At 51.8% G+C, this 25350-nt stretch overlaps 1 protein-coding gene across 1 annotated transcript in view; it reads right to left on the bottom strand.

Annotated features, from left to right (window-relative positions):
* The window catches only part of ARHGEF17 (Rho guanine nucleotide exchange factor 17), a 259995-nt gene that overhangs the window by 43900 nt on the left and 190745 nt on the right, over positions 1-25350 (bottom strand). The window contains exons 3-5 of the mRNA XM_050930300.1: positions 23309-23491; positions 6006-6122; positions 4657-4749 (exon numbers count right to left, since the gene is read on the bottom strand). Coding sequence (XP_050786257.1) covers positions 4657-4749; positions 6006-6122; positions 23309-23491 — 393 coding nt within the window. The remainder of the gene's footprint in view (positions 1-4656; positions 4750-6005; positions 6123-23308; positions 23492-25350) is intronic.

The following is a 25350-nucleotide window of genomic DNA, read 5'->3' as shown; positions in this document are numbered from 1 at the left end:
CCTGAGAGTGGCTACTGGTGGCTACACTTTTCTGAGTGCCAGCGTGAAATCTCTCCTGCACAGCCAGTGAGGGAATAAATGATTGTCCCTGAGGAATGAAAGGCCAGTGGACAAATCGGGGGAAGAAGGATGGAGGGAGTCCTGGTCATGGACAAGGCTTTTAGCTCAACATGGCATCTAAAGCCCTGATACACACAGCTGTGGAGCTGGCAATGCTTTGAATCAGCAGTCACTGAACTGGACAGCTGGTCTGCTGTGAAAAGGGCAGGCTAGAGGACGCAGCTGAAAGGAGTGCTGCTGCCTGCCCGCCTGTGGATCTCGTTAGCTGCCTCCGCAGCTGCTTGGGGGGCAATGGCAAGGAATAGGGTACTGCGCTCTTCTCGACAGCTGAACAGCACTTGGGAAAGGCCAGAGAATCCACGGTGGTGGTAGGAAGGCAGCCCTTGCACAAGGCCAGCCTAGTGTCTGGATTTCATTACAAAGGTGAAGCTCAAGGAGGACCTTGCTGATAGGCGGGAGGCTCCTTTGTAGTGAATCCAGGCCCTGTTTTAAACGATCCAGTTTTACATCTTAATCATGTGATGCTAGCAGCTCGGCATGGATTCAAAATGAAACCAGGTGAACCCCCTTGGTTTGGACCCTGTTTGACACTGAGATCTGGGGTCACTGGAACCAGCAACTCAGAGCCAAGCACAGGGGACATGGATCCTGTGCAAATAAAACCAGAAGGAACTGGTGGTAAAGATCTCTGCAATAAGAAACTGCTGCAAGTCTGTTCACCCGCTAAGGTAGTGAGCACGATATACGGACCTAGACAGGCAGAACTTTACCCAGCTCTATCCAGAAGGAGCTGCTTGGATAACAGTCACTGGAAAGTCCTTTAATTGCAAAGTCTGCAGATGTTTGATCCAGGGACCTCTATATATCTCCATACATTCAGGGATTTGGTCTGGCCCCAACTCTGTATTTAGGCATCCGTGTATTTATGCTTGTGGAAGATGCTCATCTCAATTCTATCAGAGTGCTCGTCTCATTAGCATCGTGTCTAGGACCCACGGTCACAGCCCTGGGCTAGGTACTGAGGCTGTACAATCGCAGAACAAAGAGATGGTCCCTGCCTCTGTGAGCTTACAATCTACGTATCTACCTTTAACCTTTACTCTCTGGCTTCACCCCTTTACACTTCTATACCAGTGTATGGTACCAACTTCATGGCCACATCGACCGTCACATCCCACCAGCACCAATCACAAGTTCACAAAGACAGCCAGGAGAGAACTCAGATCCTCCAGCTCCAAACGCACAACCCCCTGATATAAGAAGACTCTCCACTGGCTGTTGGAAGTACAGGGCTTCTGACATACAGTTCAGCCATCCTGACTCCATCCAGCAGAAAGCAGTGGTCGCACAGACACACTAGCCAGTACCTTACAACATGAAGCCCTGGAGGCAGACTGTTCTGCAGCTGCAGTTCTAAGAGCTGCTTTCTCTCCTCCAGCCCTCGGCCAACAAGAGCAGAGATTCAAATTCATAGTCTCTGGATCACCGTTGACATTGAACATGCAGAAAATAGCCTGAGTGTGACTGGTTTTAACCGCGCTGCACACACCTGCTGGGCCAAAACGCCACTTGGATCCCAGCTCCCTCAAACCCCATGAGGAGAAACACTTTTACAAATCTCCATTTACTGCACTAAGACCAAAGCTCTATTAAACACCATAGGAAATAGTCAGCCTTGGGAAGCATGTTCTAGGTACATATTGCTTCCCATTGTAGTGCTGTAATGCTATAGCCACCTGGGGCTCACTGCCCACTTCCTCCCACCTTTCTGCAATACAAATGCAGCTTTGTATGCCAGTGGCAATTAGCTCCACAACACCAGAGTCTGCCACCAGCCAGCTAAGCAGGGCTGCGGCGCGGTTACCACAGCAATCCATCCATGTGAGCCCTCCCAGCAGCGGGACAGCAGAGTGTTCTAATATCACTACTTTAAATCCTGGTTACTGACAGCTGTCTCATAGACTCAAAGACTTTAAAGTCAGAAGGGAACATTATGATCTTCTAGTCCGATCTCCTGCACAACGCAGGCCACAGAATCCCACCCACCCACTCCTGTAACAAACCCCATACCTATGTTTGAGTTATTGAAGTCCTCAAATCGTGGTTTAAAGACCTCAAGGTGCAGAGAATCCTCCAGCAAGTGATCTGTGCCCCACACTGCAGAGCCAAGTAAAAAACCCCCAGGACCTCTGCCAATCTGCCCTGGAGGAAAATTCCTTTCCGACCCCAAATATGGCGATTGGCTAAACCCTGAGCATGTGGGCAAGACTCACCAGCCAGACACCCAGGAAAGAATTCTCTGTAGTAACTCAGATCCCACCCTCTCTAGTGTCCTATCACAGGCCATTGGGCATATTTACCGCTAATAGTCAAAGATCAATTAATTGCCTTCTTTTGGTTAGGCTATCTGGTGGCTACTAAAGGGAGCCGACGGGAGAGAATTTGGATGGGTCTCACCGCTGTTCCCAGGGACAATTGTCCACAGCCCAAAACCACAATCGGTTGGTGCTAAGAGGCAAATCTCAAGAGACCCCCTGGACTGGATGGGCCATGTAGACTGACCTGCCCTTTCATGCCCCAAGGTGGCCTTTCCGGGCCAGGGGAGCTGCCCATTGGCGGAGCACTATAGGGGACACTTGCAGAGCTCTGCCCTGTGCTGCACCAATTCTGCAAATCCTGCTGGGAATTTTGTCTTCCAGACCAGACAGTCCAGCACCCCTCTTTGTATTCTGTACAGTTCTGGGGCTGTGGTTGTTCCCTTCACTGAGGGGTGGGGCCTTTTGTTACCCACCCTACTCAGGATATAAATAGACCAGCCCCTCCCATCATCGCTGGAAGCTGCTCCTTACAAACTGCTCTCGCTCTAAGGTCTAGATAGATCTAATCCTTTCCCAGACCCACAGGCTCTTCCCAGCTTCCCCCCAGCTTAATGACTGGCTCGTCTGATCGGCTGCTCGCAGCAATGCCTGAGCTATTAGCACCCAACCCCTTGGTGGGATGCGGGAACAGTGCAGTCAGGGATTTCTCGGTTGACCTTGCCCCTCTTTCCTCTGCAAAAGGACCTTTACCCTGCAAAGATTTACTGAGCCATCCTGGTTTGGTTCCCCTCAGCAGCGCTGGCCCATCCAGGTACCTATCACACTGCCAGGAGCCCTGTGCTTGCTACTGTTGGATACCCTGATGATCATCTGTGGCCCAGCAAGGCACAGGGAGCACGGAAAGGGTGCTCAGCATTCCCAAGAGGCTCCAGGGAGTCTCCTCTTGCACGGACTTCGAGACATGCAGAAAAGCAAAGAGCCCTGTTATGGACGAGTGCAGTGAACTCATCCGTAAACCCTTCCAGCTCAGGGCCCCTGAGCCATCCTATAGACAGAAATGGGCCAGGTCCTGAAGCCCTTGGTTCAGGGTTTATTCATTTGTACTCAAGCAGACTCCCCTTTGGAGATGGGGTAGAGATCTGGGAAGGCCCTCATGATCCGGCCCCATAACACACGCAGCAACCATGCGAAAAAGAGGTGCAGACAGTTTGTCTACATGGGGAGAAAGAACCTTTCTTCAATGGGGTGATCCCAGTCAGCTGAATGGGACCAGACTCCCTTCTTAACAGCAGTGTAGACATAGTTCAACACTTTCCGAGTCAGGTCAGCTGGCTGGGCTGTGGCCCAATCTCCCACTCCAGCTAGAACAACTGGAAAGGTATTAAAACACATCTACACAGGCATACAAGGGACGGCTCAGCCCTGCTCAGCTGACTCAATTGGAAAAGGCACCTTTTTGCCTGTGTAGACAGGCCAGGGAGGTCAAAGGTCACTTCTCAGCTGGGTGAAGCACCTGTGAGTCCTACTGACATCAATGGACTGTCGAGGATGCGACATTCTTCCAAACCAGCTCGCAAATGCCTGACCCGAAAGCAATGAAAGTGGGACTCGAACTCAGCTCCCTGACTTCACACCAGTGAACCACACCTCCTTCAGCAAGCCCGCACCAAGCCGACTCAGGTACCGTCTACAGAGAGGGAAAAGGCCTATTGGCCTAGTTCAATAAAGAACTAGATACGTTCATGGAGGATAGGTCCGTCAATGGCTATTAGCCAGGATGGGCAGAGATGGTGTCCCTAGCCTGTTTGCCAGAAGCTAGGAATGGGTGACAGGGGATGGATCACTTGATGATTACCTGTTCTGTTCATTCCCTCTTGGGCACCTGGCATTGGCCACTGTCGGATGACAGGATACCGGGTAAGATGGGCCTTTGGTCTGACCCAGTATGGCTGCTCTTATGATCATCCAGCCCTTTCCCCACTAATGCAGGATCGCTCCCTTCGGAGTGTCCCTGGGGGCTCTGTCCAAGCCGAATGTGATCAACTCTACAAACAGAAATTCCATCAGCTCCCCCAGAGTTCATGGGGTGACCGACCTCACGGCATCCAACTTACACCTCTTCCCGACTGCCCCAGCCTATCTGCATTGCCCCACAGACGGCGTCATGGCATTCCTCTCAGAGCCTGCAGGCCAGTGGGGACAGTGAGTGCATGGACCGCCCTGGCAGGCTGCTGTGTCACTCTGGAAATGCGGCCGTGCCGGCCCCGCCCCTCCTCACCTTGACAAGCAGCTCGTAGCGCGGGATCCTCTGCACAGGCTTGATCATCAGGTCAGACAGCGCCTGCTTCTCTTTGTTCTCCCGCATGCTTTGCTGCAGAACAGTGGGGAAGGGGAGGGAGAGGGAGTTCTCGTCAGAAATGAGACTAAGCGGCTGCGTGATTTGCTCCATGGCTCACGGGGACAGAACACCACATGGATCATGGCTGAGAACGTAACTTTATTCAGTAAGGCATTCACACAGACATCAAGAGCACCCAGCGTTATCATCACTAGCAGCAACAGTTTTGGAAGGGATATTAAACCTCGTTCTCAGGGCTTCGCCAGCCTTGAGCTAGTATAGACTAGAATGAGAGCTAACACGCGGGGCAGGGGGAGAGATTACCCCACAACTCCCCACTGCAGGGGTCTTATGCTTTCCCCTGAGCATCTGGTTCTGGTCACTGTCACTGGACTGGATGGACCTCAGATCTGATCCCATTCCTATGGTCTAAGGCTCAGAACGAGCCACAATCAGCCCCAGACCATGCACAAAACCACATAGACAGCATCAAGATCCAGTACCTTGGGAATTCCCAGGCTAGAAACTCATGCTCATCTCCACCACTGAAGACTGAACCAAGGAGGCATGGCTAAATGGCTTGGGGGCATGGCCAGCCCCTCTCCCGCACTCCGAGCCTGCTAGCATCCCTGAGCCTGGACCACAGAAGCATGATGCCTCAGAGCAGCTCTGCTACATGTCCACAAGCCTTGTCTGCAGAGAGCAGCAAGGGCATAATCTGGCTCACACGGGGATCTCAGTGAGAATGAGCCTGGTCACTCCCATGGTGTCAGACTAGTGCCAGCAGCACAGGAGTGGGGCGCTGGAGCAGGAGAAGCTGGACGGGAAGGAAGAAAGTTCTTATTCAGACACAAGAGGCAAGATGCTCAGCTGGTGTAAAAGGGTGTAGTGCCAATTAAGTCAATGGAGTGATACTGATTCACATCAGCTGAGGATCTGGAGAGACACCGATTCACACCAGCTGATGATGTGGAGTGACATCGATTCACATGAGCTGATGATGTGGAGTGACACTGATTCACAACAGCTGAGGAGCTGGCCCAAATATCTGCAATAAAAGAATCAGGAACATGGAAAAATCCTGGCCAGATAAATGCAAATTTGTTCCCTCCAACGTTTTCTTTCCCACTCCCCTCGCCCCTACCAGAGTGCTCCAGCATGATGCCCCTTGAGCCCCAGTCAATGGAGGGACGAGTCTGGATGATCATCTCTGGACATGCGTAAACTGTACCTACTGAGCTGCAGAACCAAATCAGCTGCTCAGCTGCCCCGCCGGGATAGCAACCTACCTCCAGGAATTTCATAAAGGCTGGCCTGGCTTCCTTGGCTACTCTCACGGCATCCTTGGCATTGAGGAAGTTATCGATGTATGCAGAATAAATGCTCACCAGGATGTCCTTGGAAAACTGGGGGAGTAAACAGAGAAACCAATGAGGTGGGGAGGGGGGCCTTTCAGGACGAGAGAGAGGCTTTCTGTGAGCTCGTCATACAGAGAAAACCAGGGAACAAAACCACATGAGTAACTCTGGGGTTGGGAGGAGGGTCTGGAAAGGGCTGGAGAAGCAGCAGAGTCCCCACCTTTGACTCTGGGCAGGGCCGACTGCCTGTGCTCTGCTTCACCCAGGCTTCCCATTAATCTGGTGATCTTGTCATCAGAGTTTGCTTTTGTGCTACAGACAATACGAACGTAAAGCTTAACAGTAAAGCCAAGTATTCACTGCAGCTGTGATCTGGGGGAGTTTCTGCGGGGCTGAGCGAGAGCAGCGGTTCTGAACCAGGGCTCCTTGGGGGGGCTGCAAGCAGGTTTCAGGGGGTCCTCCAAGCAGGGCCAACGTTAGACTCACTGGGGCCCAGGGCAGAAAGCCAAAGCCACACTGCATGGACTTGAAGCCCAGGGCCCTGAGCCCTGCCACCTAGGACTGAAGCCAAAGACTAAGCAACTTAGCATTGCGGGGGATCCTGTGGCATAGGGCCCCCCAAGCAATTGCCGCTACCCCCTAATGCCAGCCCTGGCTTTTATTTGCAGAAAACCAGTTGTGGCACAGGTAGGCTGTGGAGTTTTTATATCATGTTGGCAGGGCCTCAGAAAGTAAAAGGATGAGAACCCCTGAGCTAAAGCATGTCCTCCGAAGGCCTGGTTTGTTTGTTGCGCGTGCATAGATGCCGACTTCCCCTCTGCCCGGTGGGTGCTCAACCCCCCACCGCCTCTGGCCCCGCCGCTTCCCGTCCCCGCACCTCCCTTGCTCCACCCCCATTCCACCCCTTTCCCAAATTCCTCACCCCGACCCTACCTCCTCCCCTGAGCACGCTGCGTCCCTGCTCCACTTCCCTCCCAGAAAGTCCTAAGCACTGCCAAACAGCTGTTAGGCAGTGGGGGTGGTGCTGGGAGGGAGGGGGAGGAGCGGGGACACAGCGTGTTCAGTGGGGGGAGAAGGGGGTGAGGGGAGCTTGGCTGCCGGTGCGGAACACCCGCTAATTTTTCCCTGTGGGCACTCCAGCTCCCACGGAGTTGGCACCTGTGTGTGTGTGTGTGTATGTGTGTGTGTGTGTGTCTAGAAAGCACATTATGGACTAAATCTGGGCAGCCTGTGAGACGGGCTGAGCACCTCATCTAACCTCCAGCATTAGTCTTATTGACCTAGGAGCTTCCTGCTGCATTCGCCTGGGCTCGCCTTCAGTGAAGCATGAATGTCAGTTTAAAGACTGCTTGGAAGAAGGGATGAATCGATTCCTAACCAGGGGCGACGGAAGCTCCCTAAAAGCGGGGGGGCCACCGGTGCCCGAAACGTGGCCCTGACCCACCCCCACGCCGCCTCTTTCCCGAGGCCCCGCCCCATGTCGCCTCTTCCCTGAGGCCCCGCCCCATGTCGCCTCTTCCCCGAGGCCCCGCCTCTACGCCCGAGACCCCACCCCTACGCTGTCTCTTCCCTTGAGGCCCTGCCCCCACGCTGCCTCTCTCCTCAGACCCCGCTCCCACACCACCTCTTCCCCGAGGCCCCGCCCCATGCCGCTTCTTCCCGATGCCCTGCCTCTACGCCCGAGACCCCACCCCTATGCTGCCTCTTCCCTTGAGGCCCCGCTCCCACGCCGCCTCTCTCCCCACAGGCCCCACCCCCACCCTAGCTCTTCCCCCTATGCCCTGCCCCCACACTGGTTCTTCCCCCGCTCCCACACCGCCTCTTCCCCCCCAGGCCCTGCTCCCACACCATCTCTTCCTCCCAAGACACCCCCCCCCACTCACTCCTCTTTGCTCCCCCCACTTGCCCTTATGACTGGTATAAAGTGGTGGGGCCATGGCCCCTGGACCCATTCCGGCACCCCGTTCCTAACCCAATCCTACTTGTTGGCTGACTCAATGGACACTTTGTTAGATCGTTGCTGTGTTTACCAGGTGGATAATTAATAACATTGTCAATCTCTCTCTCTCTCACACACACACACGCGCAAAGCCTGGTCCAACCAACTGTCAGCTGTTTCCAACCTGGCATCTCTTTGTCTTTCAGAACCTCATCGCTTCTATTGCCTAAGCTGGCATGTGTAATCTCAGAATCAACTGTGCTTTAGAAGTTCTGTTTGTACAGAGCCTGGCACGACGGGGTCCTGGTCCGTGAGCGGGGCTGGTAGGCACTGTGATAATATAGATAATTAATAATAATATGGGGTCTGCAGCCCCTGGTCCAGCAGGAAAGGGGGTGGCAGGGCTAGCGGAAGCGTTTGGGTTTCTGGCCCAAAAGCCTGGATTAGGTATCTAGCCGTCCCCAGGAAGGAGAATCTCATGGTTACGGTGGAGGAATTGGACTCAGAAGACCTGGCTCCTATTTCTGGCTCTGCCACCGGCTTCCTGCGTGACTTGGGTGAGTCACTTAAGACCAACTGCTGCAACCCACAGAAGAAACACAAAGCAGTGGATCAGGCAGCATCATCTCTAGGGCTTTTTCCTCCCTCTTCTTTACCCTGACCCTCCAGCAGGAACAATGGATGACTAGAGGGCTATCGTCCAATAACAGTCTCCTTTCCCACAGGATACAGTGATGAATGTCAGGTAATTCTATGTGGATCAGACAAACACTGAGCATTAGACGCCGCTGCCAACCCCTGAACCAGTGAGTGACAGCTGCCGGTACTCAGCAGTGATGCTAGAGGGCAGCCGTTGCCAGAGCTGTGTAGAACTGGACTGGCACAGGGCACTGTGGGTCAGGACTGATGTACATTAGCAGAGCTCTGTGGGAGCTGAGGACTGGAAGATGGACTCAGGAATTAAAGTGATGGGGCCATAACTAGACAGAACAGCAGGTTGCATGTCAAGTTTGAGGTGCATTGACAGAGCTGGGGGTGCAAGATGGCACAGGGTAGGATTGGGGTGCAGTGGCAGAGTTGGGGGCAGGGTGGCACAGGGTAAGATTGGGGTGCAGTGGCAGAATTGGGGGGCAGGGTGGCACAGGGTAGGATTGGGGTGCAGTGGCAGAGTTGGGGGGCAGGATGGCACAGGGTAGGATTGGGGTGCAGTGGCAGAGTTGGGGGGCAGGATGGCACAGGGTAGGATTGGGATGCAGTGACAGACCAGGGGCAGGATGGCACAGGGTAGGATTGCGGTGCAGTGGCAGAGTTGGGGGGCAGGGTGGCAGAGGGTAAGATTGGGGTGCAGTGGCAGACCGGGGGCAGGGTGGCACAGGGTAGGATTGGGGTGCAGTGGCAGAGGTGGGGACAGGATGGCACAGGGTAGGATTGGGGTGCAGTGGCAGAGTTGGGGGGCAGGGTGGCACAGGGTAAGATTGGGGTGCAGTGCCAGAGTTGGGGGGCAGGATGGCACAGGGTAAGATTGGGGTGCAGTGGCAGAGTTGGGGGGCAGGATGACACAGGGTAGGATTGAGGTGCAGTGGCAGAGTTGGGGGCCAGGGTGGCACAAGGTAGGATTGAAGTACAGTGGCAGAATTGGGGGGTGGGGTGGCACCGGGTAGGATTGGGGCGCAGCAGCCGAGTTGGGTGTTTTCCAGCCCCTCCACGCTGAAGATGCTGCATCTGTTAGGTACATTTCCAAGGAAATTGCATGCGGGGGAACAGCTGCCTCTTGGAGTTGGCTCCTTCACAGGGGATGGGAATGCAGCTATTCCACAAGCCCAGCACTCCGGATGCAGGGTTCTGGATCAAACCCAGACTGCTTGGTCCTCTAGAACCGAAGAGGAAATCCCACCAACCGCTCAGTTCCCCATTCCATTGCCGCATTGTGATACAACAGAGGGTGTGAGTCAGAGATATTAAGGTCAGAAGGGACCGCTCAAACATCTAATCTGAGCTCCTGCATAATACAGGCCACAGGATTTCCCTGAACTGATTCATGCATCATGTCCAATACTGGTAGCTGAACTAAAACATACATTTTAAGAAACATTCAACTTTGATTTGAAGATTTTCAGTGATGGAGAAGCCACTATGACCCTTGATAAATTGTACCAGGAGTTAATTACCCTCAGTGTTCAAAATTAGCATTTGATTTCCAGTCTGAATTTAGCTAGATTCAAAGGCCAGCCAATGAATTGTGTTTGTCTCCTAGATTGAAAAGGCCAGTATAAACCTGGAAGGCAGAACATCAGCGCAGACACTCTGTCTAGATTGCCTCTAAAGGAGGAATCAGAAGAGGGCAAAGATCTGGAAAAAGACTTCCTGGTCACTCCTGCAGATGTTGTGTGGACCTGTTTGTGATTAGAGAATTCAAAGCCCAAGGACAAAGTGATGGTAAAGGCTGCAGTACAAAACCTGGTAAAAGGGCACAGCGTGGGAGGAGATTCCAACTCTGCAACAAGAAGGTGATGTCGGGCCTGTCTAAGTGGCAGTCATGAGCTGAACGAGGCCAAACTGGACTTTTGGGGCCAGATACCCCCAGACTAAGAAGCTGTCCAGAGAGTGAGAATGACTGTGATTACACCGCGGAGAGCTGTCTAGGTAACATATCATCCTCGAGATGGCAAAAAAGTGTGGCAGTTAGTGGTGCCCGTGTCACTACACTGGCAAGTTTATGAAGCCAGGCATGATCACAGGCGGCATTCTGGAGGAAGGAGCACTCTGGAGGTGATGAGGTGAAACTGTTACTGGCCCATGATGGGTAACAATGTGCAATCGTAGATCCATCAGTGCAAACGGTATGCCCTAACCAAGGATGTGTTTCCACTCACCCAAGCCCTTTTGACCTGTACTAATGTGACTGCTCCAATGGAGATCCTAGCGATGGACTACACACGGCTAGAGAGATCTTCAGAGGGGTATGAGAGCGTACTGATTCTCACAGACGTTTACCCAATTCACCGTCGCTGTTCCAATTAGAAACCAGACAGCATGGACAATGGCCAAAGCCCTCATAAAAAACTGGTTCATGTACTATGGTTGTCTGGTATGGTTACACTCAGATCAGGGGAGGAATTTTGAGTCAGAGGCGATATCTAAATTGTGCAAACTGTACGGCGTAGCCAAAAGCTGAACAACACCCTGTTACCTGCAAGGAAGCGCTCCATGCGAGAGGTTTAACCGGACAATGCATGACATGCTAAGAACACTCCCAGGTGAAATGAAGTGTGCCTGGCTGGAACATCTCCCTGAGTTGGTGTTGGCTTATAACAGCCATGTCCATTCATCGACAAGTTATGCTCCTTTTATCTCCTGTTTGGGAGAGATCCCAGGTTGCCATTAGATATTCTGGACAGAGAGCGCCCTGAGGAGGATGAGGTGACTAATTCTGATGACTGGATAAAAGGTCACCATGACAGGCTGAAGACAGCCTGTGAAGTTGCTCTCAGTACAACTAAAGACACAGCCCTACGTAGGAAAAGGACTTATGATCGCAAGTCCAGTGAGGCTCTCATCAGGTCTGGTGACCGTGTACTAGCTCATAACGATAGACACAGAGGGTGCAATAAAATACAGAACAAGTGGGAATTGAATCCCCACATTACAGTCACTCACAACAATCCCAAGCTACCAGTTTACACCATCCAGCCTGAATGAGGTGCTCCTGAGAGAGTAGTACACAGGGACTAGCTAAAAGATTGCACTCTTAGCACGGCTGGTCCACAACACTTTGACACCTGAGGCAGGGAGTTCAAATGATGCCCCCATGCCTCCTCGTTTGGGCCAAAACTTTGAAAGGTCTCAATTCTGCCTTCTTCCTGTTCTACTCCTCTCATGGTACTGCTCTGCTACCTACCCCAATAAAGGAGAACCAACAATTTTAAATGCCTTGTTCAAAAATTTTAAGTAACGCTTAACTTTCAAACGCCTGAACAGCAAATGTAACTTTTCTTGTCTGCTTAGTAAACACTGGCATTTTTATCTGTTTGAATAATGAAAGTGGTGCTTTCTGTGCCTTCTTGGTTGCAAAGATTTGAATTGTTTTCTGCTGTAGGTCCACAGTCTGGGCCAGCTCATGCTCTATTGAGATGGTTGCAAGGCCGACCAGCCTCTCTTGTGTCATTGTGGAGCGTACATGTGTTTTTATTAACTTCAGCTTGGAGAAGCTGCGTTCTCCATGGCAACTGTTACAGGAAGCGTTAGAAGTATATGCAGAGCAACAAAAGGGTTTGAAAAGAGGGTGGTCATCTTATTTGTGTTGATCCTGCTGAAATGTATCTTGAGAGGGCTTTCAGTTCATCACCTAAATCACTCACATCAATATTGTGCACGTCATCATGTGTCAACACTGTCTCTAGTGCCCTGCATTGCTGGTGTAGGTCTTCTTCAGGTATAGTGAGGAGTTTTGGAATATCATACAACATTCCAAATATACTGCTGTGTTCCTTGAGCTGCATGGAACGTTCTTCAACTGACTGTATTGTACAATCTAGCGCCTGGTTAAAAAATTGAACTTTGAATTGTTGTTTGGGGTCTCTTATGGGATTATCCTGTGCCTCGTAATCAAAATGTCGTCTTCTTCAGTGACTCTTGTATTCTTGACTGGGTGGGAAAACACCTTCAGTGTGAAGTTCCTTTGCTAACTTCTGTGCACTCTTCAGAATGTTCTGAAATCCCTCATCTGACCGGTAAGACTGTAGATATGATTTTGCTTGGTCCAGTTGTTCCATTGATCCAGATGTATGAAGGTCAACACCTTGGAGTCTCTTGCTTACAACATTTATTTCAAACAGTACATCATGCCACAACACTAAGCCACACAGAAAATTTGAAATTATTTATGTTTCTGGTGATTCCATTTCCCTCTGCCACTGTTCTTCCACGAACAGTTCCTGTCATACCATTATCCTTCATCATGGCAACTATGGTATCATCTATCTTCCATTCAGGCACTGCAGATGTTTGATAGGTTTTATTGTCCGCACTCGACTTTCCCATCGTGTGGCACTCAGTGGTTTCAGTGTCAGGGAGGATGTTCCCAGATGTTGCTTCAAAATTTGCCGTTGATGAGCTGATGCAGAGAAAAATACATAGATGCTTTGAATTACATTAAAAAATTCAGCAGCCTCACTAGAAGCTGATGCTGCATCACTGACCAACAAGTTCAATGAATGAGAACTGCATGGGACAAAAAAAGCTCGAGGGTTTAATTCTCAGATCTGTGTCTGCACTCTTCTGTTCTTTCCTCTCATGCTGGCACCATTAACGTAGCCCTGACCTCTCATGTCAGCTATTGCAATTCCCATATCTTCCAGCTTTTTAAGAAGCACATTTGTCATAACAGCTCCTGTAGTATCATCAATGTCAATAAATTCTAGAAAATGCTCTCTGACAGTCACCACTGCAGGGATATTTTCACTAGGTTCTGTTGTTGTTACAAAACGCACCATTAAAGTAATTTGTCCCATATGGCTGATGTCAGGTGTGCAGTCCAGAATAAGAGAGTCATATCTTGCTGACTTCAGATCTGCCACAATCTTCTGTTTGACTTTTGTTGCCAGTAACTGTATGATCTCATTTTGAGTTGTTTTTCCAAGGTAGTGATGTGCATACATTTCTTGGGTGGTGACTCTTCTTAGATGCTTCTGGAGTACAGCATCAAACTCAGCCATGAGCTCCACAATTTTAAGGAAGTTTCCATTGTTTGGCACATACAGCTGATCTGAAGTACCACGCAGTGCTAGGTTTTGGGTAGCAAGCATTCTCACAATGGCAATGAGCCTTTTCAGAACATTCTGCCAATAAAGAGACTCTGATGCAATCTATGGTGGCCTTTAACTTTAGTCTCATCTCAAGCTCTTTCCACCTATGGAATGCTCTCTGGTGATTTGCTGCCTTCTCATGGCATGCCAGATTTCTAGCCAGATTTTTCCAGCCCTCTGTTCCTGTAGAACGCAACGTGGCTGGATCATTAGACTGGAAGAGTTTGCAACAAAAACAGTGTGCAGCATTCTGGGTTTTTGAGGACATAAGCCATGGCCTCTCCACTTTGTCACCATTGGGGATTTCACGCCAGTAACGTGCTCGATGGAAACTTCTATTTTCATTGTCTTGGGGAACATGAAGTTTTTCACTTGCTGTGGCCCATGCAGTACAAGGATGTTCCTCAGGCTACTGCTCAAGTGGGTCCACACGCCTGGATCATCTAGACTTTAAGGAACTAAACTCAGCAGTAGCTGTTTCTTGCGCCTCCTCCACACTCTTCTCTGATTTATACTTTTCTTCAGGAATGTGCATGGCTACATCCATTTGACATGGAGATATGGATGCTGCAGTAGCTGCCAGGTCACTTGCACTCTGACTAACTGGAAGATCAGGCATCTCCTCACCACTCACATCCTCACTAGGGCCGCAAGGCTCACCGTGAACATTTGTGTCTATGTATCTCAGAAGAGCTCCTTCCTGCTTGGATAGAAAAGCCTCCTTTGCTTTCTTTCTTTTTCTGAATGCTGCCCCAGAGGGGCGTTTTCTTCTTTCACTCATGACTGCTGTTCTGTGCCAGCTAGAGTGGCTCTCAACACCCAGTTGAAGGGGACAAATAAGCAGGCTGGTAGAAGGGCCTGAGTGAGGGAAGATATCAGCGTCTTAAGGGCCTAACTGGCTCCTACTACTTCAGCTGACTGCCTGGTCTCCTCAAGTGGGTTCAGGGAAGCAGCAGGAAACAGGAAGCTCCCTGAGAAGCTGGTGTTCATCGGTCCAGGCTCCTGGGGGTGCTAGCGAGGTACATAAGAGGCTCCTCCTCCTCCTTCTCCCTGCAGCTCCTGCTGCTTTCTGTTATTCCCTCTCACCTTTTCTCCTGCCTGCCTGTTATGTCTCTTGTCCCCTCCTTCCTCCAGCACAGCACTCCACCATCTCTGGGCATCTAGAGCAGAGAGAATACAGATGCACCAGCAGCAGACACAATTTTCTACACTCTGGGTCCTAGTGGCCCCTCTGGCACCTGAGGCGGCCACCTCAGTTTGCCTCACGGTAAGGCCAGCCCTGACTCTTAGTCCGATCAGGGACTACAGGGGGCACAGATCAGCATATCTTGAGGAGACTGAAACCAATGCGGGGGATGGGTTCTAGTCCCACAAACCAAAAATGGAGGGGACCAAAGTGGGGGAATGGCCAGATCCCTCAAACTGACCCAGTGTTACCCGAGGGCAGGAGAATAGAAAATGTAAGTGATGAACCACCAGTCTGAAGAAGGTCCCAGAGGGCTCGTAAGGGTGTTCCGCCTGTCAAACTTAGAGGTGCTCGTTACCGGTTCTATGTAGTGTTTTAATGAATATTAGCATGTATCGTATAAAGAACTGGATATCGAACGTTAAATGTGTTCAATGTTCTTTCGTTAATTGTTAATGTTTTTTATATAACACGATGCTGGTGACTATTGTTGCTATGGGACCTGGATGTGCTGGTGTGAACATTCTGGTTGTGACAGAATTTTAGCAAGGGGGAATGTAAGGGGACTGTTGGTCCCTTGGTGAAACTTTGTGGGTTTTTCTGGTTAGCTAGCTCCCAGTACCAAAAGAAAGGGGAAGGGCCAATGAGAAATCAAGACCCTGAGACTGATAGTGCCCAGGGCCAATGGGGAGAGGCCAATGCACCAGGTCAGCCTGATTGACAGAGCAGACAGGCCAGTGAGGGAGTCAAGAGCACGGGGTCCCTCCCTCTGTGTGAGCTGGGCAGAGCTAAGGAGACAGCAGAGCCAGAGCCAGAAGGGCCAGAGGAGCAGGAGCAGCAGCAGCAGTGCTGAGGCAGAAGGGAGCTGGAGCTGAGGCAGAGTGGTGGAGCTGGAGCTGGGGCTGGAGCAGTCCGAAGCCGAGTGCTGTGAGCAGCTGAGGAGAGCGAGGTGGGACCCTGGGCAACGGGCTCAGTGCAGGGAGATGCTCCCAGCCAAGCGGTATGGCAGGCTGGACTTGAAGGGGGATTGTAACCTGACGGGGCGGGGCTGATGCTGGAAAGAAGGGTCCTGCCACCTAGAGCCTGAGGGCATGTGGCCACTGCCAGAGCAAGTGTCAGACCCGCGGCGTCCCTGCAGCACAGCCAAGCCTGGGCAGGAGGCCTGGAAAGTGTGAGGAACAGACTGTGAACTGCCCTTACAGAGACGCTGGTTATGATGTGCCCACACCACAGAGCAAGGTGACGTGTTTTCCTTTAACCTTTCCCATTTTTTAAAATTGGTTGTTGTTTAATAAATTGTATTTGCTTTGAACTATATGCAATGATCAGTGGGGTCAGGGAAGCATCTGGTGCGGAGAGAGCACCATGGAGTGGGGACACCCTAGCCCCTGTCCTAGTGACCACGACAAGGTTGGGGGTTGAGCCCCTCAGGAATCCTGGGCCAAGCCTTGTTGGGGTTATGAAGACTCTGACACACAGGAGAGCGCAAGGAAAGTCCTCGAGGTCAGGCAGACCTCTGCATAAAGGGAGAGAGAGCGAGGACTCAGATCCTTTTGCTAGCCAGGAAAAGTTCCTCACAATAGCAGGATCCACATCTCCTAGACCTGACCCTTAATCACAAGTCCATCCTTTCCTGCCTTGCAGTATCATTCCCATCTGAAAAAGAAACACTACAAATGTGTGATCTCCTTTAAACACCCCAGCTCTTTGCCTCTGGACCTGCTTACCCTGGGCAACGACCCTGCACTCTGATAACACAAAATACGGTGGTAGTAGCTCCAGTAAATTACACACACATACATCTTGGGCTCCGGAGTACTACAGCCGAGTGGGAACATCTGTCGCGCAGCTGGCCTGCTTCCGCTCCCTGGGGCAAGAGCTACCTCCTGGCAAGAAGCCGTGCAGTGTTTCTCTCCTCCCTGGCTCAGATGCAGCTTGATTTTAAACAGCATCAGAGCAGGGGGCCAGGAGATGTTCCGAAGTCTAGCATTAGCCCGAACGAGGCAACCCTTAACACTGTGTGGATTCCATTTGGCCCAAGCAGCGTGGCTTTAAACAGCCCACAGCGGCCACAAGCTCAATTGGCTCCTGGCTCCAGCATGGCCCTGCCCCTGCCAAAATCAAGGAAAAGGCTGAAAAAGGGATTGAGTTGGGGATGAAGCATTAGGCCTGGCTTGCCTCTTGTGTGTGCCATCCCATTACTGCTCCTCCCCAGCACTGGCATCGCTTCCTCGAGGCAGGGCTTGGAGCAAGAGCCTTTATACAGCTCCCTTCATCCAAATACACCCCCGCCTCCCCTGGCACTTTGCTTCTTCATTTCAACTGCAGGGGGAATTCAGAGAACGTCTTCAGCAAAAGCTGGATCTTGGCCAGGATACCTGGGTTAATATCCCCACAAAGGGTCAGGAGCTGGGGTTCTAGGTCTTATTGCAAATACCAGCCCCCGCTTTGTCCCATGTTGTCAGTCACACCTGATCAGAGTGAGTATAGAACAGTACTAGACCATAGTGACAGGACCAGAACCTCAGCCCAGCTCCACGGCCTTCAATTCAATGATCCTGTTATGGGTCAAATCTTCAGTCGGAAGTCGAGCCAGTGCCACTGGCTTCGGTTCAGCTGCAGCAAGGGACACTGGCTGCAGAATGGGACATGGAGTGTTTTGCACCCATTCTGCACAGATGTAAGTGGCAGTACAGGGTACTGTGGCACTGCAGGGCAGTGGAAAAAGCAGCCCAGCTCATGCAGTAACATAGCTCCCTGGACGCTGGTTTACTATTAACATTCTGCAGCACTTGGCTTTCCGCTTAAAGGTTCCCCATCCTAGCCCTTGAACAGAGCCTGCTTAGCTTAGGAAAGACGGGAAGAGAAACCAAAGTCCCATGTGGACTGTGACAGCAGGTAAGCATAGACAAACCTGAATGCTCCCTTGTGTGTACACACACTGGCAGCTGCCTCATGCCCTGGGCTCCCTCTAACCCAGAGAACAGCTCATCAGCCCCCTCCCAATGATATTCCAGCCTGACAGATTGTACACCACCATCACTGTGATTCATGCCGTCGCTGAGATCAAGAAGGGAATGAGCCATAAATCCATGCGGTATCTTCACTCCCTTTCTAGTGATGCTGTGATCATCTATTCAGGCCTTGCGGATGCTTCCTAGATGCTTTCTCCAACGCCTGCTCAAAAACAGTTTTGGGGACTTTGTAACATTCCTGCTTGAGGCTGGGTGCTGAGCAGCAGCCAGACCGCTCCAAGGCCATAGATCGATATCTGCTCTTGGTTTTAGCTTGTGCAAAATGAAAGATCAGGAACCGAGAATCCTTCAAAACAGAGACGAGGCACATAGCACAGTCTGATGGCACCAATGCCTTAGTGGCAAGGGCACCAGGGCCAGGAACTATGTTTCTAGAGCTGCTGGCCTTTGCTTTATGAGCAGCCTCTCACTTTTTCTGGGCTGGGAGGTAATCAATATGCTCAAGGGGCTGGTTATTATGATGAAAGACCTTGTTTGACGTCGGCATTAAAATATGTATTTAAAAGACAATTCCACTTTCAGAATCACAATCCCCACAAGAATCCTTAGCACACTGCATCTTTAAAATGCTGTACAAACACCAACTAATTAATTCGAACAAATATGGGATGGAGGCATTCAGCACCCCAGCACCCACACATGCGCACCTCCAAAATGCTAACACTACACACACATCCCAGGGCAGAATCTCAGCTGGAGTGAAGAGGGAAAGCTCCGCTGTCTACAATGGCATTATGCCTGTTGACACCAGTTGAGGTTGCAGATTAAAGCCACCAACCCACCAAACCCTGATATGTACCTAGGAACACAGTCTCATTCACATAAGCAACCACAAGGTTTCAGGTCAGAAGGGACCACCAGATCATCCGTCTGATCTCCTAACCCAGGCCACTAAACACCACCCAACAGACACACACCAAGCCCTGCCACCGAATTAGACCAAAGTATTACAGCCCTCAGGAGACTGAAGTATTGTGTGCCACAGGCAGTGAACAGGAGGGACCAAGCTGCATCAATGCCTGAGGCCCCTTTGTGACAGGGTGCCCCCATTTTAGGCTCCGTTATCTTGGTGCACTGTCCTTTTGGAAGAGAAGACCAATCCGTTTGGACCTAAATGGGTTGCCTTGAGAGATCTAGGATCTGCTGGTGGAACCAGCGAGACTTGGTCCTCCAGCAGCTAGAAAAGCTGGGACCAGACAGAGGCCAATCAAATGCATGCCCTGCCTCAGGTGTGTCTGGGACATTTTCCAACACACCTGTGAATGCACATCCACTGCTGCTTAGAACGTCTGCAATGCTAACACTGTCATGCCTCCAAGTCACTACTGTCTGGCCCTGTGGTGAACTGAGCCTCCTGCTCTTAGGCTAAACTCCCCACTCTCACCTGTCTGTTTCATCCACCTGTTGTGTGCTGTCTGATGTCTCCCTCTTTCCACTGTTTATACAGCACCTAGCACAAGTGGAGCCTGATCCTTTCTTAGAGCTCGTAGGCACTGTGGGGATATAAATACTAGCAAAGAAAAAGCTCCACACTTGTGTAGTAGACACACACCACACTCCAACTTGTTCACATCTTCGCATAAGCACAACCATGTGCATGCCAACAGCTCTGAACACACACGGCACTGCCCTTGAACACACACCTACACGCAAAACACAACTCTTCTGCTACACAAACACGAGCAAAATCAGACTCCCCCCAAACACCCACTGGCACATACGCCTCACCTGATCTGGAACACCTGCGCAGCACCACAACTCACAGGGCAGAATTATAAGCAGTGAAGGTCACCTTGGACTTCCCACCTCAACTGTGCTACATTCACTGCAGCGACTAGCCGTGTGCTGGGAGGAGACGGTGAAAAATGAACACCCCAAGCCTTCCTGTTATGATTGCCATCAGCGTTCCTGTCTTGAGAGCCACAGGCAATCTCACCAGCCACCGCATCACCTGTATCACACTAATCAAGGCATCCATCATCCCGGCCATGTTTATTACTGAGGTAACACCGCCACAGGGCCCCAGCAGGGCCGCCCAGAGGGAGGAGCAAGTGGGGCAATTTGCCCCAGGCCCCGGGCCCTGCAGGGGCCCCCACGAGAATTTTCAGGGGCCCCCATGAGAGTTTTCAGCGGGTCTTCGGCGGCAGGTCCTTCAGTGCCACCGAACACACCTGGATCGAGTGAAGGACCCGCTGCTGAAGACCCAGAGCGTCTTCTGCTCCGGGTCTTCGGCAGTAATTCAGCAGCGGGGTCTCCTTCCACTCCAGGTCTTCGGTGGCAATTCGGCGGCGGGTCCTTCACTTGCTCCGAGACCTGTCACCAAAGTGCCCTGAAGACCTGGAGCAGAAGGAGCCCCACCGCTGAAGACCCCAGGCCCCCTCTGGGTGACCCTGCCCCAGCTGAGCCAGCTTGTTCTGCCTTGAACTTGTCTCGTTCTCCTTTATTGCTGAGTGGTGTCTCTCCCGTCCTGTGCTGCACAATCCTCCACCATCATCTCCAGCTAAACGGCAGAGCTCTGTGAAAGCCCCGTGGCATCGTGCAGTTCATTAGGTGAGAGGCTAGGATGCCAGCATCAGTCTGGTTTCCATTTTAATTGCCAGGGCCAGAGTGTGCATTAAACCCAGCTTGATTGAATCATTAGATTCTGCTTGTCCCTGCTCATTTATCAGAGAGGCAGCTGCTGTGGGAGTCAGGCAGGGGCTGCACAGGTCCCTGTGCACCAGCCGTGGGGCCAGTGGGAAGGGAATGCCGCGTGAAGAGTCTGAGTTGGAAATTTTCGGGATGGCTCAGGGCTGTGTGTAACCCATGCTGGGACTGTGCAGAGACCCCCCGTCCCCTTGTCCAGCCTGCTGCCTTGTTCTTGCTCCGTGCTGGGCTCCCTTTGGAAGGACAGCGCTCGTGCACTCCAGTCACAGCTGCTCGGTTCACAGCATCCCTTCCCGAAACAATGGTAACTCTCTGGTGCCGTAGGTTTTGCGTTCTCCCTTCCAGACTTAAGGCTCGCCGAATTACAGGTATTTGTTATCTGTACTGCGGCAACGCTGAGAGGGCCCACATGGAGATCAGGGCCCACTGTGCTAGGAGCTGTACATCCACATCACGAGAAGAGAGACAGACCCTGCCCCAAAGAGCTTGCAGTCTAGCCAGACAGGTCGCCCACTCATAGTGAGGCGTGTCAGCAGGGTCTGTCACTGCTGAATCTTTATGGGAGGCCGCACCGCTGCTCCAGCAGCACTACCTTTGGGGTGAGGCACTAGTGCCCAGCCTACCCAGATGGCACCAGGATTGGCAATAAGCCCCTGGTGGCCTGCACACTTCTCTGCTGCCAGGCAGCAATTGCCATGCAAAGAGGCTTCTGTGGGAATGAGCCGTCTCACCAGCCTGCATGTGGAAGCAGCAGTGCAGCGTGCTGCACTCAGGAAGATCAGGATTCAGGACCAGGGCTCAGTACCGTCCTCCTCAGGCTGGCACAGAGTCACAGATTCCAAGGCCAGAAGCGAACCCCGCGATCTTTTGGTCTGACCTCCGGCAGAACCCAGGCCACAGAACTCTAGAAGCCATGGAAGCCCTGTGGTGGAGAGCGCCTCCTGCTGATCTGTAGCAAGCCCTGCAGGGTGACCCCTATTGGGACTCTGGAGCAGTGGTTCTCAAACTTATTTGACTCCGCCCCTCCTTCTTTATGTCTGCAGCTGTTTACGTCCCTGCAGTACATATACCGCTGCTCAGCTGTGAAGGCAGACTTCCGTCAGCAGGGAGTCTATCACCAGGAGGCAGGGCGAGTACCTCAGGCTTGCCTGGACTAGAGTTCATTGGCAAAGAATGCCCCACCGCTGCTGACCCTGATGCAGCGCGACCAGTGCTAGCAGTAGCAGGAGTCCTGTCTACACAAGGGCTTGCATTGTTTCCTCCCCTGGAGGAGCCTGTCCGGGTTAGCCAGGATGGGGAAGTTTTGCCACTAAATACAAGTGTAGATTAGGGTGACCAGATAGCAAGTGTGAAAAACTGGGACGAGGATAGAAATTGGGATAGGAGTGGGGGGTTAATAGGCACCTATATAAGACAAAGCCTCGAAGATTGGGACTGTCCCTATAAAACTGGGACATCTGGGGCTCTCAGGACTCTCCTGGGGAAACCACTAAACCTTGCGCGCATTGCATCCGTGATCTCAGATGCTGTCCCTTTTATTTCTAACGAGGCTTGGCATTTCTGGGGCGCTGCACAATGCACATCACAAAAACTAAGTAAGCCTGACCACCCTCTGAGAACTGGGAGTTATCCTCCCCAGCTCACAGAGGAGACATCAGGAAGGTAAGTGGCTTTCTCACGGCCAAATGGCTGGCCAGTGGCGGAGCTGGGATTAGAACTGGGAGTCCTAACTTCCCCTGCCACATGTCGTTTTCTGAGACTAGAGAAGAAGTAGGAGCAAGACTTTCTAGAAAAGGCACCTTCAAACTCATTGGACCTGCTCTCGGGGGCGTGGATATGTGTGTGTCCTTGAGACCTGCCTGCTCGTGGCCAAGACAAACTGGATTCTGTTCTGCCTAGCGCCTCGCCAACAACACTGTCAGCTAACTTCTGATGGGGGCTCTTCATTCCAGGGGGTGAGATCAGAGGTAGCCTGGCTGGATTTTTCATATCTAAAGTGGGCTGGTAGGGCTCAGAAAAAACATTTTTGGTTTTTGGCCTGGGGAACGGAGGCATCTTGATCTGGAGTCAGCGGGCCAGATCTTGATCTCAGTTCCACCAGTGTAAGCCTGGAGCTGCGGCAGGGAAGGCTAGCAGGATCTGGCCCATTAAAAGAGAATGCAAAGTTTCAGCCTCCTGATGTCATTTCTAAAGAGGTGCCAGATTGTGCAACTGTTACTCATGATGGGTAGCATTTACCCAGCCAAGCAGCAATGAAGTCCGGACAGGGACAGCTCACCACCATGAGCAAAAGCGACGCAATCTGCACTTGGCATTCTTGCCTGGGCTTCCTGCTCTTATTAAGAGCTTTACTGCTCCATGGTTCCGTCTGTTTATAGGCACGGTGGTTAGTTTATGTTACCCATGCCCAGATCATCAAATAATGACTCACTTCCATATCTGGCACAGAACTGACCTTCCTCATGTCCTGTGGATTAAAGTTAAGCTGGACAAGTTAATATGGATTCTTGTCATTGGCACACAGGTCCCCATCCTTCGGCTGAAGTCAATGTGAACCTTGCCCAGCGATGGCCCCAGGCGCCGTAACGCAGGGTATGTGTGGGGGGAAGGTTTGCTGCACTTACAGATTGTACCAGGACGTCTCCCACTTTCTGCTTCTCATGCCAGTTCTGCACACAGTTGTGGACCTGCTCCAGGAATTGTTCGTGGTGCTCCAGCAACTCGGGGATCTGGTCGAATATCTCGTCCACCAAGGACGGGTCGCAGAGGATCGAGTTTTCTGGCTGCTTCAAGGGCTTCATATAACCCTACAAAAATAATAATAATAAAAAAAAAATCAAAACATCCCATGGGCGGAGTCAGGGACAGGATGGAGTCTAAGGGCACCTACCCTCCTCAAGCTACTCTGTGGGGTTCATCAAACTAGTGTGGATTAAAGACATCACTGCCCCTCTGTAATTAAAACCCATTCCTGCCCCCCAAGAGTGAGTTATAGCAAAGGGAAGCACCTGTGCCTCAGTTTCCCCACCTGTAAATGAGATGATAATTACTCATCTGTGCAGAGTATTCTGCGATCCTTACTGGAAAGGTTATAAGGTGGTTTTTAACAGCAGTGTGTTTCAGCTGCTTTGCAACCCCAGCTGTTTACAAGTTTAATCTATCAAGGGAGAGCTGCATTCCCGTAAAAATCTCCCCTCGCCATTCCATGGCTGTAACCTAACCAGAACTTCCAACACAACCCAATGATGGCGCTTGCTTACAAGAGACTCCATGTAAACTACCCACAGAGACAAAGTACAAAGGAAATGTGCTCAGAGTCTATGGGCTTTGCAGTCACTCGCAGTCCAAGGGATGCTCATGAAACAAGTCAACTGTGCCTCGGAACAAATGAAATGCTCTTGTGGCTTAGCCTACCACTCCTGCCCCACCTCTCTCCTTTCCCACCCCAAGTGGCCAGGTCCACCCTCAGCACCTCTCCATAGCGCCGAGGGTCCGGGGAAGTGACGGAATCAATGGGGTGCTGTTTACAACAGTCCAACTGGGGAGAGTTTGGGAGGGCTGCATGGCACGCTGCTCTTGCCTGGTTCACTGGAGGTGCCGCAGTCCAGCATCCATGGCCTAATCTGATGGCCGCTCGGTGCTGCACATGAAGGGCCTGATCCTGAGATATCACTGGGGGCTGAGGGCACGCTGCACCTTACAGGATCAGGCCCTCACTCGGCACTTGACAGACTGAGGCCCTGCCCCTGCTGAAGTCCATGGAAGTCTTGCCGTTGACATCAATGGTAGCGGGATGCCGGTGTTCAGGAAAGCCTTGCAGTCAATGGGAGATGCAGCCTGGAGTGCCGCAGCTCTCAGGATCTGCTCTACAGGGTAAAGGCACTTATCCCATCCACACAGCCTCGGGGTATGTCTACACTGCAATGTAAGCCTCAGCTTAGTGGAACTTGAGTCAGTGGACCCTGGGTTAGAGAACCCAGGAACTGAGCATCTACACTGACTCTCAACCCAAGGTCAAGAATTTTCGAACCTGGACCCGAAACCGGGGCTCCGGCATCCACACTGCAAAAGGCAGGCTTGAGGTCAACCAGCCATCTCTCAGACTTCCTAGCGCTCTCCTGAGGTGTGGCCTTTCTAGCCCTTGGTTCACAGTGCAGCCTAGGAAAACTTGACTGTCCACCAAATTGGACTGTCCAGAGGACAAAGAACTTTGGACTGTGTGATACTTTTGGTGGAGTCCCAGAGCATGAGTCTGCTGGGGCTGTGACTGCACTGCAAAGCAACAGGGCTTAAACCCTGGGTCCTGGCTTAACTCAGGCTCAGACCCTCATCCCCATGGGGCCTAGGACCCTGGGTTAGTGTGATTTGTGTATAGATGGAAAGGGGATCAGGCCTGAGCTTGAGTCCGAACCCCGGGCTTACACGGCAGTGTAGATATCCCCTTACGGACTAAAGCCTGGATCACAGCCCACTGACATCTGTGGGAATCTTTCCACTGACTGGTGTAGGCTGTGGATCAGGCCCTAAGTCAGACAGGACAATGGATGGAGCAGCAGGTGAGCAATCTACTGGCATGAGGAGGACAGGGCAGGAAGGAGAGGGGGTGGATGCCTGGCTCAGGGGTCAGCAGGGCAGAAGTTCAAAGCCGGCAGTGGGAGAGCAGTCA

Source organism: Gopherus flavomarginatus, chromosome 1 (assembly GCF_025201925.1).
Source record: "Gopherus flavomarginatus isolate rGopFla2 chromosome 1, rGopFla2.mat.asm, whole genome shotgun sequence".
In the NCBI taxonomy this organism is placed as follows: Eukaryota; Metazoa; Chordata; order Testudines; family Testudinidae; genus Gopherus; species Gopherus flavomarginatus.
The sequence above is the reverse complement of the archived record's forward strand: the minus strand, read 5'-3'. Positions and strand labels throughout refer to the sequence as shown.